The 15,972-nt window shown below is 46.8% G+C and overlaps 1 protein-coding gene across 3 annotated transcripts in view; it reads right to left on the bottom strand.

Moving 5' to 3' along the window:
- FGD3 (FYVE, RhoGEF and PH domain containing 3) overlaps positions 1-15,972 on the bottom strand; it is a 205,838-nt gene that overhangs the window by 188,349 nt on the left and 1,517 nt on the right. The window contains exon 1 of one of the 3 annotated variants that reach the window (XM_054036014.1): positions 7,879-8,007. The exons of 1 other annotated variant lie outside the window; for it this stretch is intronic. In XM_054036014.1, coding sequence (XP_053891989.1) covers positions 7,879-7,894 — 16 coding nt within the window. In that variant the 5' untranslated portion in view covers positions 7,895-8,007. Of the gene's footprint in view, positions 1-7,193; positions 7,235-7,878; positions 8,008-15,972 lie in introns of those variants that run through there. One more of the 3 variants, XM_054036015.1, reaches the window with a different exon arrangement.

Genomic DNA, 15,972 nt, shown 5'->3' with positions numbered 1-15,972 from the left:
AAAATGCTCTAGGTGCTCTAGTCGGCAGACCGCGTCCACAGTACGAGGCTAGCGTCGACTTCCGGAGCATTGCACTATGGGTAGCTATCCCACAGCTATCCCACAGTTCCCGCAGTCTCCGCCGCCCCTTGGAATTCTGGGTTGAGATCCCAATGCCCGGATGATGCAAAACAGTGTCGCGGGCGGTTCTGGGTACATGTCGTCAGGCCCCTCCCTCCCCCGTCACAGCAACGGCAGACAATAGATTCGCGCCTTTTTACCTGGGTTACCTGTGCAGACAACATGGAGCCCGCTCAGCTCAGCTGAGCTCACCGTCACCATATGTCCTCTTGGTGCCGGCAGACGTGGGACTGCATTGCTACACAGCAGCAGCTGCTAACTGCCTTTTGGCGGTAGACGGTGCAGTAGACTGGTAGCCTTCATCGGCGATCTGGGTGCTGGCAGCCGTGGGGCTTGCCTTTTGGCAGTAAATGGTGTATTATGACTGTTAGCCGGCCTATTACAAGTCGGGTCATCGCACATTAGCAGAGTCTTCCCTGAGCAGCAGCTCGTGCAATAGGCCTGAAGACCATCGTCATACACCGCCCCGTATTTGCTGCCAAGCACCCAGAAAGATGCCGAGGGCTATCAGTCACGCTGCACCGTCGTCTTAAGATGTAAAAAATAGATTTTCTCTGTATTCATTTGCTTCCCCCTCCCTCCGTCAAATCAACGGCCTGCTAAACCCAGGGTTTTCAGTTTAATCTTTGGGGGGGACCAGTCTGTGACAGTTGTTTGTGTCTCTCCCTGATGCACAGCCACCGTTCTTTATTTTAATTCCCTGTGCCTGTACGCCATGTCGTCACTCGGCCCCCCTCCCTCCTTCCCCTAGGCCGTCAGATACTACGTTTGCGCCACAGCTCGAGCCGCGAAGCGGTTCACGCCTTTTCTTTGAATTCTGGGTTGAGATCCCAATGCCCGGATGATGCAAAACAGTGTCGCGGGCGGTTCTGGGTACATGTCGTCAGGCCCCTCCCTCCCCCGTCACAGCAACGGCAGACAATAGATTCGCGCCTTTTTACCTGGGTTACCTGGGTTACCTGTGCAGACAACATGGAGCCCGCTCAGCACAGCTGAGCTCACCGTCACCATATGTCCTCTGGGTGCCGGCAGACGTGGGACTGCATTGCTACACAGCAGCAGCTGCTAACTGCCTTTTGGCAGTAGACGGTGTAGCATGAGTGATAGCCGTGGGGCTGGCAGCCGTAGGGCTGCATTGCACCAGCCCCTTCCAGGCGATGGTATATTATGACTGGTACCCGTCGTCGTCGTACTGGAGTGGCTGTCAATCATGGCCACCTGGGCAGACATGCTACTGTCTCGATGATGACGGTTACCAGTCATAATGTACTATTTTCTGCCAATTGCCCAATATTGTCTGCTAAGCACCCAGAAGAGGCCGAGGGCGATGCTGGGTGCTGGCGGACGTGGGGCTGGCAGACATGGGGCTGCATTGCTACACAGCAGCAGCCCCTTGCCTTTTGGCAGATGATGGTATATTATGATTGGTACCCATCATCATCATACTGGTATGGCTGTCACTCATGCTGCAGCGTCGGCTGCCACCTTAAGATGTAAAAAATAGATTTATTCTGTGTTCATTTGCTTCCCCTTCCTCCGTGAAATCAACGGCCTGCTAAGCCCAGGGTTTCCAGTTTAATCTTTGGGGGGACCATTCTGTGTGACAGTTGTTTGTGTTTCTCCCTGTTCCTGTACCTGTACGCCATGTCGTCACTTGGCCCTCCCTCCCTCCCTCCCTCCCTCCCGCCCTCCTTCTCCTGGTCCATCAGATACTACTTTCGCGCCTTTTTTCTGACCAGGCGCCATAGCTAGCACTGGGATCATGGAGCCCGCTCAGATCACCGCGGCAATTATGAGCACTATGAACACCACGCGCATTGTCCTGGAGTATATGCAGAGCCAGAACATGCCAAGGCGAAACCCGGACCAGGCGAGGAGGCGATTGCAGCACGGCGACGAGAGTGATGAGGAAATTGACATGGCCATAGACCTCTCACAAGGCACAGGCCCCAGCAATGTGGAAATCATGGTGTCACTGGGGCAGGTTGATACCGTGGAACGCCGATTCTGGGCCCGGGAAACAAGCACAGACTGGTGGGATCGCATCGTGCTGCAGGTATGGGACGATTCCCAGTGGCTGCGAAACTTTCGCATGCGTAAGGCCACTTTCATGGAACTTTGTGACTTGCTTTCCCCTGCCCTGAAGCGCCAGAATACCAAGATGAGAGCAGCCCTCACAGTTGAGAAGCGAGTGGCGATAGCCCTGTGGAAGCTTGCAACGCCAGACAGCTACCGGTCAGTCGGGAATCAATTTGGAGTGGGCAAATCTACGGTGGGGGCTGCTGTGATCCAATTTGCCAGGGCAATGAAAGACCTGGTGATAGCAAGGGTAGTGACTCTGGGCAACGTGCAGTCAATAGTGGATGGTTTTGCTGAAATGGGATTCCCAAACTGTGGCGGGGCCATAGACGGAACCCATATCCCTATCTTGTCACCGGAGCACCAAGCCACCGACTACGTAAACCGCAAGGGGTACTTTTCAATGCTGCTGCAAGCCCTGGTGGATCACAAGGGACGTTTCACCAACATCAACGTGGGATGGCCGGGAAAGGTACATGATGCTCGCGTCTTCAGGAACTCTGCTCTGTTTCGAAAGCTGGAGGAAGGGACTTTCTTCCCGGACCAGAAAGTGACCATTGGGGATGTTGAAATGCCTATCGTGATCCTTGGGGACCCAGCCTACCCCTTAATGCCATGGCTCATGAAGCCGTACACAGGCAGCCTGGACAGGAGTCAGGACCTGTTCAACTACAGGCTGAGCAAGTGCCGAATGGTGGTGGAATGTGCATTTGGACGTTTAAAAGCGCGCTGGCGCAGCTTACTGACTCGCTCAGACCTCAGCGAAAAGAATATCCCTATTGTTATTGCTGCTTGCTGTGCGCTCCACAATATCTGTGAGAGTAAGGGGGAGACCTTTATGGCGGGGTGGGAGGTTGAGGCAACTCGCCTGGCCGCTGATTACGCGCAGCCAGACACCAGGGCGGTTAGAGGAGCACAGCAGGGCGCGGTGCGCATCAGAGAAGCTTTGAAAACGAGTTTTGTGACTGGCCAGGCTACTGTGTGAAACTTCTGTTTGTTTCTCCTTGATGAACCCTCCAACCCCCCCCCCCGACCCGGTTCACTCTACTTCCCTGTAAACCAACCACCCCACCCCACCCTCCCCTCCCCCTTGCAGAGGCAATAAAGTCATTGTTTTTTCACATTCATGCATTCTTTATTAGTTCCTTACAGAGGTAGGGGGATAATTGCCAAGGTAGCCTGGGATGGGTGGGGGAGGAGGGATGGAAAAGGACACACTGCATTTTAAAACTTTAACTCTTATTGAAGCCCAGCCTTCTGATGCTTGGGCGATCATCTGGGGTGGAGTGACTGGGTGGACGGAGGCCCCCCCACCGTGTTCTTGGGCGTCTGGGTGAAGAGGCTATGGAACTTGGGGAGGAGGGCTGTTGGTTACACAGGGGCTGTAGCGGCGGTCTCTGCTCCTGCTGCCTTTCCTGCAACTCAACCATACGCTCGAGCATATCACTTTGATGCTCCAGCAGACGGAGCATTGCCTCTTGCCGTCTGTCTGCAAGCTGACGCCACCTATCGTCTTCAGCCCGCCACCTCTCCTCTCGTTCATGTTGGGCTTTTCTCATCTCCGACATTGACTGCCTCCACGCATTCTGCTGTGCTCTATCAGCCTGGGCGGACATCTGCAGCTCCGTGAACATCTCGTCCCTCGTCTTACGTTTTCTCTTTCTAATGTTCACGAGCCTCTGCGAAGGAGAAACATTTGCAGCTGGTGGAGGAGAAGGGAGAGGTGGTTAAAAAGGACACATTTTAGGGAACAATGGGTACACTCTTTCATTACAAGGTCGCATATTTCGGCTTGCAGGCAGCCATCGTAGGCCACAGTGTTTTGGCTTTTTTAACCTTCTTAACATGCGGGAAAGGTTGCAAACAGCAGCGCATTTCCCATATCAAGGATGAATTGGGTTGTCCATTTAAAATGGGGTTTCAATGTAAAAGGAGGGGGCTGCGGTTTCCCGGTTAACATGCGGCACAAACACAAGTAAACCACCCCCCCCACACACACACACACGATTCTCTGGGATGATCACTTCACCCCTCCCCCCCACCGCGTGGTTAACAGCGGGGAACATTTCTGGTCAGAAGAGCAGGAACGGGCGCCTCTGAATGTCCCCCTTAATAAAATCACCCCATTTCAACCAGGAGAGCTTTCTGGAGATGTCCCTGGAGGATTTCCGCCCCATCCCCATACACGTTAACAGACTTGCTTGCTTTTTTTTTGTAATGTTTACAAATATTTACAAAGTTACACTCACCAGAGGTCTCCTGTGTGCCCTGAGGGTCTTGGGTGAGTTCGGGGGTTACTGGTTCCAGGTCCAGGGTCACAAACATATCCTGGCTGTTGGGGAAACCGGTTTCTCCGCTTCCTTGCTGCTGTGAGCTACCTACAGTACCTCCATCGTCATCTTCCTCGTTCCCCGAACCGTCTTCCCTGTGTGTTTCTCCAGTGAGAGAGTCATAGCACACGGTTGGGGTAGTGGTGGCTGCACCCCCTAGGATCGCATGCAGCTCCGCGTAGTAGCGGCAAGTTTGCGGCTCTGCCCCGGACCTTCCGTTTGCTTCTCTGGCTTTGTGGTAGGCTTGCCTTAGCTCCTTAATTTTCACGCGGCACTGCTGTGTGTCCCTGTTATGGCCTCGGTCCTTCATGGCCTTGGAGATCTTTTCTAATACTTTTCCATTTCTTTTACTGCTACGGAGTTCAGCTATCACTGCTTCATCTCCCCATATGGCGAGCAGATCTCGTACCTCCCGTTCGGTCCATGCTGGAGCTCTTTTGCGATCCTGGGAGGACTCCATGACGGTTACCTGTGCTGATGAGCTCTGCGTGGTCACCTGTGCTCTCCACGCTGGGCAAACAGGAAATGAAATTCAAACCTTCGCGGGTCTTTTCCTGTCTACCTGGTCAGTGCATCTGAGTTGAGAGCGCTGTCCAGAGCGGTCACAATGAAGCACTGTGGGATAGCTCCCGGAGGCCAATAACATCGAATTCCGTCCACACTACCCCAATTCCGACCCGCAAAGGCCGGTTTTATCGCTAATCCCCTCGTCGGAGGTGGTGTAAAGAAACCGGTTTAAAGGGCCCTTTAATTCGAAAGAAAGGGCCTCGTTGTGTGGACGTGTCCAGGCTTAATTCGGTTTAACGCTGCTAAAGTCGACCTAAACCCGTAGTGTAGACCAGGCCTAAGGATTATGAGTAACACAGATTTAAAAAAAAAACTTGACAATAGAGTTACACCAAGAATTTGGCCCACCTTAGTTTGAATGGCAGTTTATAAATGCAACTGTGCTAGTTTGAGATATGTTCTGAATACATCATTACTTCTGTTACAACGCTCAGGATTACTCAAGGTGAAAGAATATTTTGTGTTTATTTTAGAACAGATATTTTATGTTTATAAAATATTTTTAATTTCTAATATGTTGTCACTATACTCCATTTACATTTTGCACTTCTCCATTTGGACAGTGAAAGTCAACAAAGTCACTATCACTTTTGTTTATAGTCAACTTTCAAATGCTTTAGTACTGCAGTGTTTGGGTTTCAGATGCTACTGGGAATGTTTGACGAAGTAAATGCTTTCATTGGAACTTTTTTAACTGAAGAAACTTTCTATTGTTTTAGATTCTATAAAAGTTTGCTTTCACAAAACTTCAAAGTTGGGGGGGCTTTTAAATGGAGTGTATCGCTTTAATACAGTTTAAGTACTCTTAGTATTTCAAATGGAAAATGTGACTTAAGTATTGAGGTTTAAAAAGCAGCTACAACGTATGCAGCCAATTTTCTAAACATGAATCTCATAAGGGGTTTTTTTTGGTTTGTGTTTTTTTTTTTTTCCTTTTCTTTGCTATGAGAATGTATGGCTTTCAAGAGGCAGTCAGCTAGCTGCAACAGACCATAATGGCCCAGAGGTTTTCAATTTGCAGACTGAAAGTGGTTTATGTTAAGTAGTAACAGCTCCAATAGGTATTAAAAAATAGAAAGAAAAAAAAAGACTGGGGCTTTTCAAAAGTGCCTAAATATGGATTTTCTTGGTCAGTCATAACAGTGCTGGGGAAATAAATAGCCATTCCAAAATAAGTGTTTAACTAGATAGGTTTTGTGTGGCTTTTGAAGGATCTAAAAATATATTATACAGCACAGTACTGTATTTACAGACAAGATTAATCTCTCAGTCAATACTATCAGACTTTAGGTGCTAGATTCTGATAGCTGCTACACAAGGTGAGTCAAGGTTGTAAAGTAAAGAGTAAAGGCTGATGCTCCATCTGTAACTCATACTCTTGTCATTTTACCCTAACAGTGCAAGACCACAGCATAAGCATGTACTTCGAGTTAATGGTTTGGATTTTTTTCAAGGCTACTCTTGCCTTTGTATAAATGGATTTATGCTACAAACTGCCAAACCAGCTCACAAAGAAAAAAATTATCAGTCCAGACTTTAATTTAAGTGGTGAACATGAACATAAAGCGTCTGATAAGTCCTTTGTCTGCTTAAACACAACTCTAACCCTGCTGACATCCCACAAAATCATGCTAAGGTCTCACTCAGCAGGGCCAGCAGTCTCTTCTGAGCTGGCTGTTCTCTTCAGCCTCAAGCACTCCCAGGATTCTCTGGAGCAAAAGGTGCAAAATGCATTGAGAGCTGCCTGCCTGTCTGCACAATAATTGAATACAGCAGCTGGGCCAGTGTGCCAAACGTGCAGAGACCATGCAATGGAGTTGGCAGGGATCACCAAAGATCAGGGGTTGCCTGTTGTAGAGGAGCCCTAGTTAATAAGTCAACAGCAGTGAAGGAGTAAATATTATTAGTTATTAATTATTAGGATTATGATGTTGTTTATGGTAGCATCCAAGGTGAGCTAGTTGCTTGTTTCCAGACATGCAAAAGGGGTCAGTCCCTGCCCCAATCTCCTTTCAGTCCAAGGAAAAGTAATGAATGGGCTCAAAAGGAGCGAGCCCACAGGAGATCAGGAAGAATACTGAGCTAAATAAATCTTACCTCCACTTCCAAACTCACTTGTTGCTAATGTACATGTCAATCCAAGCAAGACCAGTCACCCCTAAACCCCAGCCCAGTCAGGGAGACTCTACGCGGGGCTTCGGTGCCAAACGTTTGGTAAGAGTCAATCGCCTCTTTGCAGACATCCCGATTCAGGGTGCGAGATGCTGGAACCAGGGGTGCGGGGTGCTGCACCCCGGCTGGAAGTGGTTTCCATCATATCCAGGGTTACAGTTTGATTCAATGGCTCTCAGCACCCGCACTACATGGTTCCAGCGCCCCTGCTCACGGTTTTATTTTAATAGGGACCCTCCTTCCTTCCCCCCTCCCAGGCCGGAGCAAGCCTCTGGGCGTCCGTCCCAGGGACTGCCGGGCTCGGAGGGGTTCTCAGCCGAGGAGCCGCCGCGGTTTCTGTTGAGCTCGGTCCCCAGGTTCACAGCTGTGCGCTCCTTGAACCCGAACCCGTCCAGGCCCCCCCGGGCGGCGAGTGCCAAGGCCACGGCCACGGCCAAGTCCGCTCCCGGGCGCCCAAAGCCATCACCTCCCTCCCCCCGGCGCCGGCAGCACAGGCGCCCTCGGGCTTCCCTGCAGGCGCCCCGCTTTCCGCCGGCCGGAGCGGAGCCTGCAGGGAAACTTCTCCCGGGACAACTCCCAGCCCGCTGGCGCGGGGCCGGCGCCGACTCACCCTCCGGCAGCTCCATCGGCTCCCGCGCTGCCTGCAGCCCTCGGACGCTCCCCGGCGCGGCTGCAGCTCGGGCAGGGCGGCGCGTCACGGCCGAGCCCTCACAAAGGAGGCTGCTTGGCGAGGGGGGTGGGTTTCCTCCCCCTCCCACCCGGGCGCCGCTGCGAGCGGGACAAGGGAGCCTCCCGCAGCCACGGAGGGAGGGAGTGGCGGACGCTGCAGCCCCCAGGGCCAGGTGCAGCTCCCCCGCTGGAGGGGGAGGGGTTGCACCAGTGACTTCAGGCGGGGTGGGGGCTTCCACTCGGAGGCTCCCCCATCCCACTCAAATCAATAGCACCTCTGCCCTCCCCCCTTCAGTGGAGCAAGGCCAGGGGGTAAAAACTGGATCCTATCACATCCTGTTGGGTGTGGGACCAACCCCCTGCACCTCTACTGTCTGGACAAAGAACATGGAGGGGACGCACCAAAAAAAATCCTGCTCCTCACACAGGTCAGTGCAGCAGCGCTGCCCAGGCTGGCATCTGACACAGGCACAGCCACCCCGCCAGCCCAGCTGCCCCCAAAGGCCAGCATAGCCCTTCCTACCACATCTTACTATCTGATGCGCCCTAGTGCAGCAGACACTGACATCTCCAAGGCCATGCGCATGCTCCAGCCACCTCAGTTGTTAAGCAAGCAGATCAGAATATGCACATTGGAGTAAGAGACAGCAGGTACCTAATTTAGGGTAGAAAATCCCCCTGGAGTTTAGTAAACAAGTACAAGATACCCCATGGAGGCCACGAACCAGTAGATTCCAGGGCCTATTTTAAAGGAGGCATGAGATTTACACACACAACACAATTTTAAATGATCATTTCCAAAAGCGGCCTCCAACTGTGCATACCAAAGTTGTTTAGTGCACTATTCTGGACATCTCAAAACCTAGGCATGTAAGACAGACATCTACAGAGCTGACAAAGACCAAAATGCAGCTTGGTTACATGGGAAGCTCTCAAGGACAAAAACCATGGACTCACAATTTTGACCCATGCAAGGTTAGAGATGGGTTTGGAGCCACTTTGAAAATGTGGCGTTAAGTGTCTGAAAAATTCAGTTCAAAGTCCTTCGCTGCCTGGCAAGACATCAAAATGACAGGCCATTTCAGATAAGTGAGACTAGATAGAGCTGTGGATCAGAGCATTTCCTTTGGCCATGGTGGGGTATTTTGTAATGTCAGTAGTCAAGCAGCACAGTTTGAAAGGTGACACTGGCCTTTACAGACAACACCACCCCAAACCCATCTTTTAAACTGCACCAATTCTTTTTGACACAAAAAGGTCATCTCTCCCTCAGAATATGAGCTACAGCAAAGAACATCCCATCTCAGTTGGATGATGTGCTCACAACACAAACCCCTGCATAGTGGGTTGCTGAGAATTGGGCTCGCCCTTTCTTCGTCTCTGCAAGCAGAGTAAATATTCCCAAGAAAAAGAAGCAAATTTAAAAAGCTGTTTAAAAGTGTATTTCAAAAAGATCATCTCCCCTCCAACACCTCACCACCACTCACAATTTACACTCTTTAGAACCATTTTGGTGGTGGGTTTTCTAAAGCTGTAAAGTTTAAGATCAGAAATGAAAGTTAAGGGATACAACCAATTCTATATTGTCTTGTAATCCTTCATTACTCCTTGTCCCCCACATGATTATACTGTCTACTCTACCTCAACTTCAGTCCCGTGGTTTGTTCTGTAATGGCAATATGCTGTTGGATAGGTGTGATGTGTTGGTGGAGCAGATGGATATTTTAATTAATGGGATTAGAAAGACTGATCTGTTTGGTGTGATGAGATGTGTTTGTATGTTTGTGTAAAGTATATGTAGACCTTGTAAATTTGTATTTTAACTATACTATGTGGCAACTAACTTTTTTGTAGCAAGTTTGCTTTACAGTACAATGCTTTAGGATATAATGTTCCCTTAGATAGGAAGTGGGATTTTGCAATAATTTAATGTTATTTTGACTTTTCCATATATTTTGTCTCCCTTAAATTCTACTTCATGACAGCCCCCTTGGCCAAGGAAGGCCTCTTTGTAACAGGAAGCCAGCTCAGGGAGTCCTCTTGTGTCCAAGCGTGGCCCTGCTGCCCTCAGCTGCCTCTTCTGAGTCTTGTAAAACCTCACTCCCAGATAAGAGTACTTTACGATTTCCCCATCACCCCTTTTGTGGGGTCTCATTTATTAAATATCATACAGCAAATCAAACTTCTTCATCCCTTGTTCCCCAGAATTCAGTCCCACAACCCTCTTTCTTGGGTCTGTACTGCTAACTCACTTAGGCTTTCCCTTCTTAGGTCAGGAGTCCCACAGGCCTCTTTCTGGGATCTGTGCTGCTAATTAAGGCCAGCTGCAGCCTCACTCCAATTCTCCAAGCTGGTCCCTTTCAACTCTGTTTTCCCCTACCCCCGAGGGCTTTAAGAGATCAGTAGGCAGGCTGGAAAACAGTCATACTCCTCCTCTCCCTAGGCAAGCACTAAGCAGGCTTCTTTCAAGCCATCTGCTCACTCTCTCCACCTTTGGTTCCCTGGAGGCTTCTCTTTTATTACTAGTCCTGGGACTCATTTAGCTACACCAGCTACCTCTCACGTGGCTACAATAACTTCCCCATCTGGGGAGGAGAACTGAGCAAAGCACAGGTGGAATTGGACCTATTACCTCTTAAAGGGCCAGTCACCCTGTGACACACATAGGTGCCACTTCTGGCTTGGTCACAGTCTCAACAATCAGACTCAACTTTCATCATACACAAATGAAGAGCACTAACCATTTGGGGACTGATTTTGCCATTTTTACTCACTAGGTCTATTGATCCATTTTACACACGCTCAGTCCCATTACTGAATGCAAAACTCCCTTTGCTTTATTACTATGTATAAAAAGATGTATTATGTATCAAAGCTGAGAATTTCCAAGAGCACCTATGGGAGTTAAGGGTTCAGCTCCCATTGAAATTCAATGAGACTCAGGGACCTTCTTCTCTTAGGCTCCTTTGAAAATCCCAGCTTCAAGGATTGTCCTGCACATGTGTTTTCCTAATATGCATCTAACATATAAGTATGGAATTGAATTCTTTGCAAGAGAGCCATAGCATTCTGCAATGCTGCCATATAGGACAATGAGGCAAATTAGGTCTTAAGCTTAGTTCTGTTTTGTAACACTCCTTATCAGTTATCATTAAGTGTCTACCACATATAATGGCTGTTCAGAAGCCAAAACAAAGAAATAAGTGAAAATAGATACAACAGGTTTTTTTAAGGAAAGTACTCAACTTCCTTGTAGTCTTAAGTGGGGGTCAATGCTACTTTAAAGTACTTGGTATCTCAACAAAAATGGTATTAATCTGATGCATTTATAAGGAGCCCATCATACTAATACTTGGCTGCCATAAAAGCCAACATTTGTTTAAAAGAATAACTATTTCTTGTTCGTTTTGCTCCTTTCCAACATTGTATCTTCCATTGGTTTGGAGAAATAAGGCTGCGCAACGTGGTGTTACCATTAATGCAAAAAGTGCAAACAGGCAAGGATTCCTTTGTGCACCAAAGCTTGTGCTAATTCCAATTTCATGTGGCAAGGAGTTACATTGCCAAGCAGCCACCTCCGGAAATACTCAGATTTTCATCCTGGGATCTCTCAGCTTTAGGGCCTTGGTTAGTTTCAACTCGCATCGTGTGTCTCTGTCCAATCTAGACATAAGAACAGTCATACTGGGTCAGACCTAAGGTCCATCTAGCCCAGTATCCTATCTTCTGTCAGTGGCCAATGCCAGGTGCCCCAGAGGGAACGAACAGGTAATCATCAAGTGATCCATTCTCTATCACTCATTCCCAGCTTCTGGCAAACAGAGGCTAGGGACACCATTCCTGCCCATCCTGGCTAATGGGCATTGATGGACCTATCCTCCATGAACTTATCTAGTTCTTTTTTTAATCCTGTTAGCGTTTTGGCCTTCACAACATCCTCTGGCAAAGAGTTCCACAGTTTGATTGTGCATTGTGTGAAAAAATACTTCCTTTTGTTTGTTTTAAACCTGCTGCCTATTAATTTCATTTGGTGACCCCTAGTTCTTGTGTTACGAGAAGGAGTAAGTAACACTTCCTTATTTGGTCTAATCAAAGAGTAACTACAGAGACAGTTTACATGAGTTTGTCTATACTTGACATGCTGCAGTGACACCGCTGCAGCATTTGAAGTATAGACACTGCCTATGCCAACAGGAGAACCTCTCCCATCAGCGTAGGTAATTCCCCTCCAAAAGCAGCAGCTAGGTCAACAGGAATTCTTCCGTTGACCTAACACTGTCTACATGGGGACTTAGGTCAGCTTAACTACATCATTCAGGGGTGTGGATTTTTAACATCCCGAGCAACATAGCTGGGTCATCTTATGTGTAGGCCAGGCCTAAACAAACATTCAGGTGTAGCCGTTATTACTGGCCAGCCGGTACTGTAATCAAATGCCAATAAGTGTCTCTCTAGAAATAGGCTATTTTCGGATCAAGATCACTGAAGTAAGTTTAGGAAGCATTTGCAGTAGATAAACAGTAATGAGAAGGAAAGGAAATAAAGTGTGGGTTTTTTTACTCTGTTAGGGAACCTAAGGAATTGCAAATATTTGACAGCGATTGAGAAGACAGGTGACACTACCAACATAAAGCCAAATATCTACATAACCTGAGTTGTAACAGGAAGGGGCTTGCCAGGAGTACAGAGAGGATGTAACATTTCTTCTGAAAAAAAATCACACACTTCTCTGAATTGAGAGGGGTCTAACTTTTTAAAAAGTATGTTGGACAAAACCCATGATGATGCTTTGTGAGCCATGATTAAGAAAGCAAAGCCCAACCTTTTATCAATACACAGGTTGCAGAATTGCCTATGAATTTACTGTAGTGAGAGTACTTCCCTCTCAGCTATGGCTGCATCTCCTACCCACCAGCCATTCTCCTGCAGTCTTTCACAAAGGAAGTCATAGTAGGAACAAATCCAAAGGGTCATCATTTTTTTCCACTTCTCCAGCATGGTGTGGCTTGCTCTCACCAGGACTATAGGCCCAAAGTTGTAGTATTGACTAGAATAGAAACTGACCTGCAGTCTCACAGGATGAGTTCCCACACTGAAAATGCAGTTTGCATAGCAAATGAGGGCGACAGTTTTAATTAAAGTTTATTTTCAAATATACATTACATGTTGTACCTGGTACAAAAGTACTGCATACCTTATGAGCTTTGGAGCACTGCTCTGCTCAAAGTGAACGTGTCCTTTATCATGAGACATTTCCTATAGTTCCCAAGCCCCCCAGATGACTATCACACATACACCAGAGTAAGAGAGAAGGGTCAATAAATACAATGTAAGCAGTTCCCAAAATTCACACAATTATTCATTCATTCTTCTCTCTCCTCCCACCCCCAAAAATTGCCTGTCATAATTCATTAAAAATCTTTCAGCAGAAGAGAATTTTCCATGTGATTTAGTTCTCCCCAGGGTTATGCTTTGCAGTTAAGTAAAGATTGCCACTGAATGTCCAGGAAAGATAAATCTAAGAGGAAAAATAACCTCTTATACATTTTATGAGACATTAGAGACCACAAAACTAAGACTTGCATATACACAGTTTTGCCTGATACGCCTTTCATATAAGAGATGCATGTTTTATTCTTTTCTGGATGATGTAATACTCGGGGTGACTCGCATGTGCTTTTGCCATCATAGGACACTCTACTGAATATACAAAGTTCCTTTGTGCACTGCTTCCTTATTTATAATTCTCAGGATTAGATCAGAGCAATTTTTTAAACACTTCTCATTTGAAGATTAACTCAGATTAATGTAACATGTCTTTTGACCATTTATGCAATTTAGTTTGATGCATTTTGGATTGAGCTCTTTCAACTGCAGGAAAAGAAACTGTGCTTTATTTCTCAGTCACAAAGAAATTAAGTCAGTGATCATGACAACAAGAGAAATATAACTGCCAACACTGAGCCTGGTAGTTTTACTTGGATTCACAAAAAAACATGAAATAAAACTGACATATCATAAGTGGCTTTATATAGGCTCATAACAACTCAAGCAAAAGCAGGTTTATGCCAGCTACAGTTATCAAAACAGCCAATAACACAAAGAAAAGACAAAGCTGGAACAAAACAATGAAGGAGAGACAGAAACACACACTAAGATACTGTGACTAAAAAAAGAAAGTCCTGATTCTCCACTCATTACATCAGTTTTTCCCCCACAGTTATTCTGGTGTAAAGTTCATGTAACATAGTAGAGCCGGCCCAATATCTGGAGAATGACATTTTAACCTCACTCCACAAAGAATTTGAATTTAAAATATATACTAGACACTGTAAATTGAACCAGTGTTAATTCCCCATGATATTAAGGCAGTTCACATCCAGGACCTTATAATTGTGGCAGGAGCCTTTGAACATTAACTTAATATGATTTTTCATATTAGTTTGCTTTTAATTTTTTAAGGTAATATCACAGAATCATGGGACTGGAAGGGACCTCGAGAGGTCATCTAGTCCAGCCCCCTGCACTCAAGGCAGGACTAAGTATTATCTAGATCATTCCTGAGAGGTGTTTGTCTAACCTGATCTTAAAAATCTCCAGTGATGGAGATTCCACAACCTCCCTAGGAAATTTATTCCAGTGCTTAGCCACATCAGTTTAGTTATCCAATCTCTGTAGAAGCAACTGAAACATATGTGACTGTTACACATAACTCAAAAAAGTATGTATACATTATAGCCCAAGTCCTCTTCCTAGAGCCCAGCACCCATAACTGAGGATCTGCACAGCAAGGATCTGCCCCCCTTGCCAGAGTCCACAGAGTGGCAACAGAGCCACTCTTCAGCGGTTATATTCTAGGTTGGAGTGGGTGGCATTGCCCTAGAGCCTCTACCCCACGGGGGGGGGGGGGGGGGGGGAGAGAAGGGCAATAGCTGATGGATGCATGCAATGGCAGATCCACTTATCTTGTCCCCATCCTTTCCCCACCCAATACTTAATTCTTGGGGGGGGGGGGGGGCAAGTGGCAGGACTGCTGTCAGTATGGAGGGTCATGCACCCTAGAGTGACCTCCTAATATCTCGCACAGATGAACTTCAGTAGTTCTGGGACCATCCACTGTTCACCCCTCAATCTCTTTGATTTTAGCTCAGGCTTGTAAGTGTTTTAATGTGCATTGATATCTACAGAAATCAGTGCACCCTCTTTCCTTCTTAACAAATGTACGTATAATCTATACAGACTACTTTTGATAATCTGGTTATAACTAAACTCTTTAGAACAGGGAATGCAGTAATGTTGCTATATTCTTTGTCTGTGGATTGGACCCCATTTATTAAAGGTTTTGCATAATTTTATTATAGTATATATATATATATATATATATATATACACACACACACACACACACAGAGTATTAAAGATAGTCTTAATTTATATTAAATGATGCACGTTACTTAGCAAGATCAAGTGTGTAATTAAACTTAGCACCTTTTTTTCCCCCCCAAAAAATAAAGCTTCCAAGTAGCATTGGTTATAGTGAGCCCTTTGACACCAACATGTACATTCTGAACTGACAAGTCTTATATTTAACAAATAGATTTAGGGTTAAATTTTCAGAAGCACTTAAGTGATTTTGAAGCCTAAATCTCATTTTTTAAAAAGTGACAAGCACATAGGAGTCTAAGTCCCATTCACTTTCAATGAGTGGCAGGTTCTTAAGTCCCCAAGTCTTTTGAAAATAGGATTTGAGCACTTTGGAAAATTTTACCCAAAGGCTACAAACCTATCTTCTTGAGAGCCTGTCTTTTACCCAAAGGCTACAAACCCGCCTTCTTGAGAGCCTGTCACCTACTGTAATTATGATCAGTGGAAGTGCTGGAGCTGGAATCTGGAATATAAAAGAAAGGGAGTTACTGCCAGCACAATTGCCACAAAAGGCCTTCAGCTTGGGAATTCATTCCCAATTGGGACTGAAATAACCATATTTTGATGACTTTCAAGCAGGGCCGGCTCCAGGCACCAGCTTACCAAGCAG

The sequence above is a fragment of the Malaclemys terrapin genome, chromosome 7, assembly GCF_027887155.1.
Source record: "Malaclemys terrapin pileata isolate rMalTer1 chromosome 7, rMalTer1.hap1, whole genome shotgun sequence".
Taxonomy (NCBI): Eukaryota; Metazoa; Chordata; order Testudines; family Emydidae; genus Malaclemys; species Malaclemys terrapin.
The sequence above is the reverse complement of the archived record's forward strand: the minus strand, read 5'-3'. Positions and strand labels throughout refer to the sequence as shown.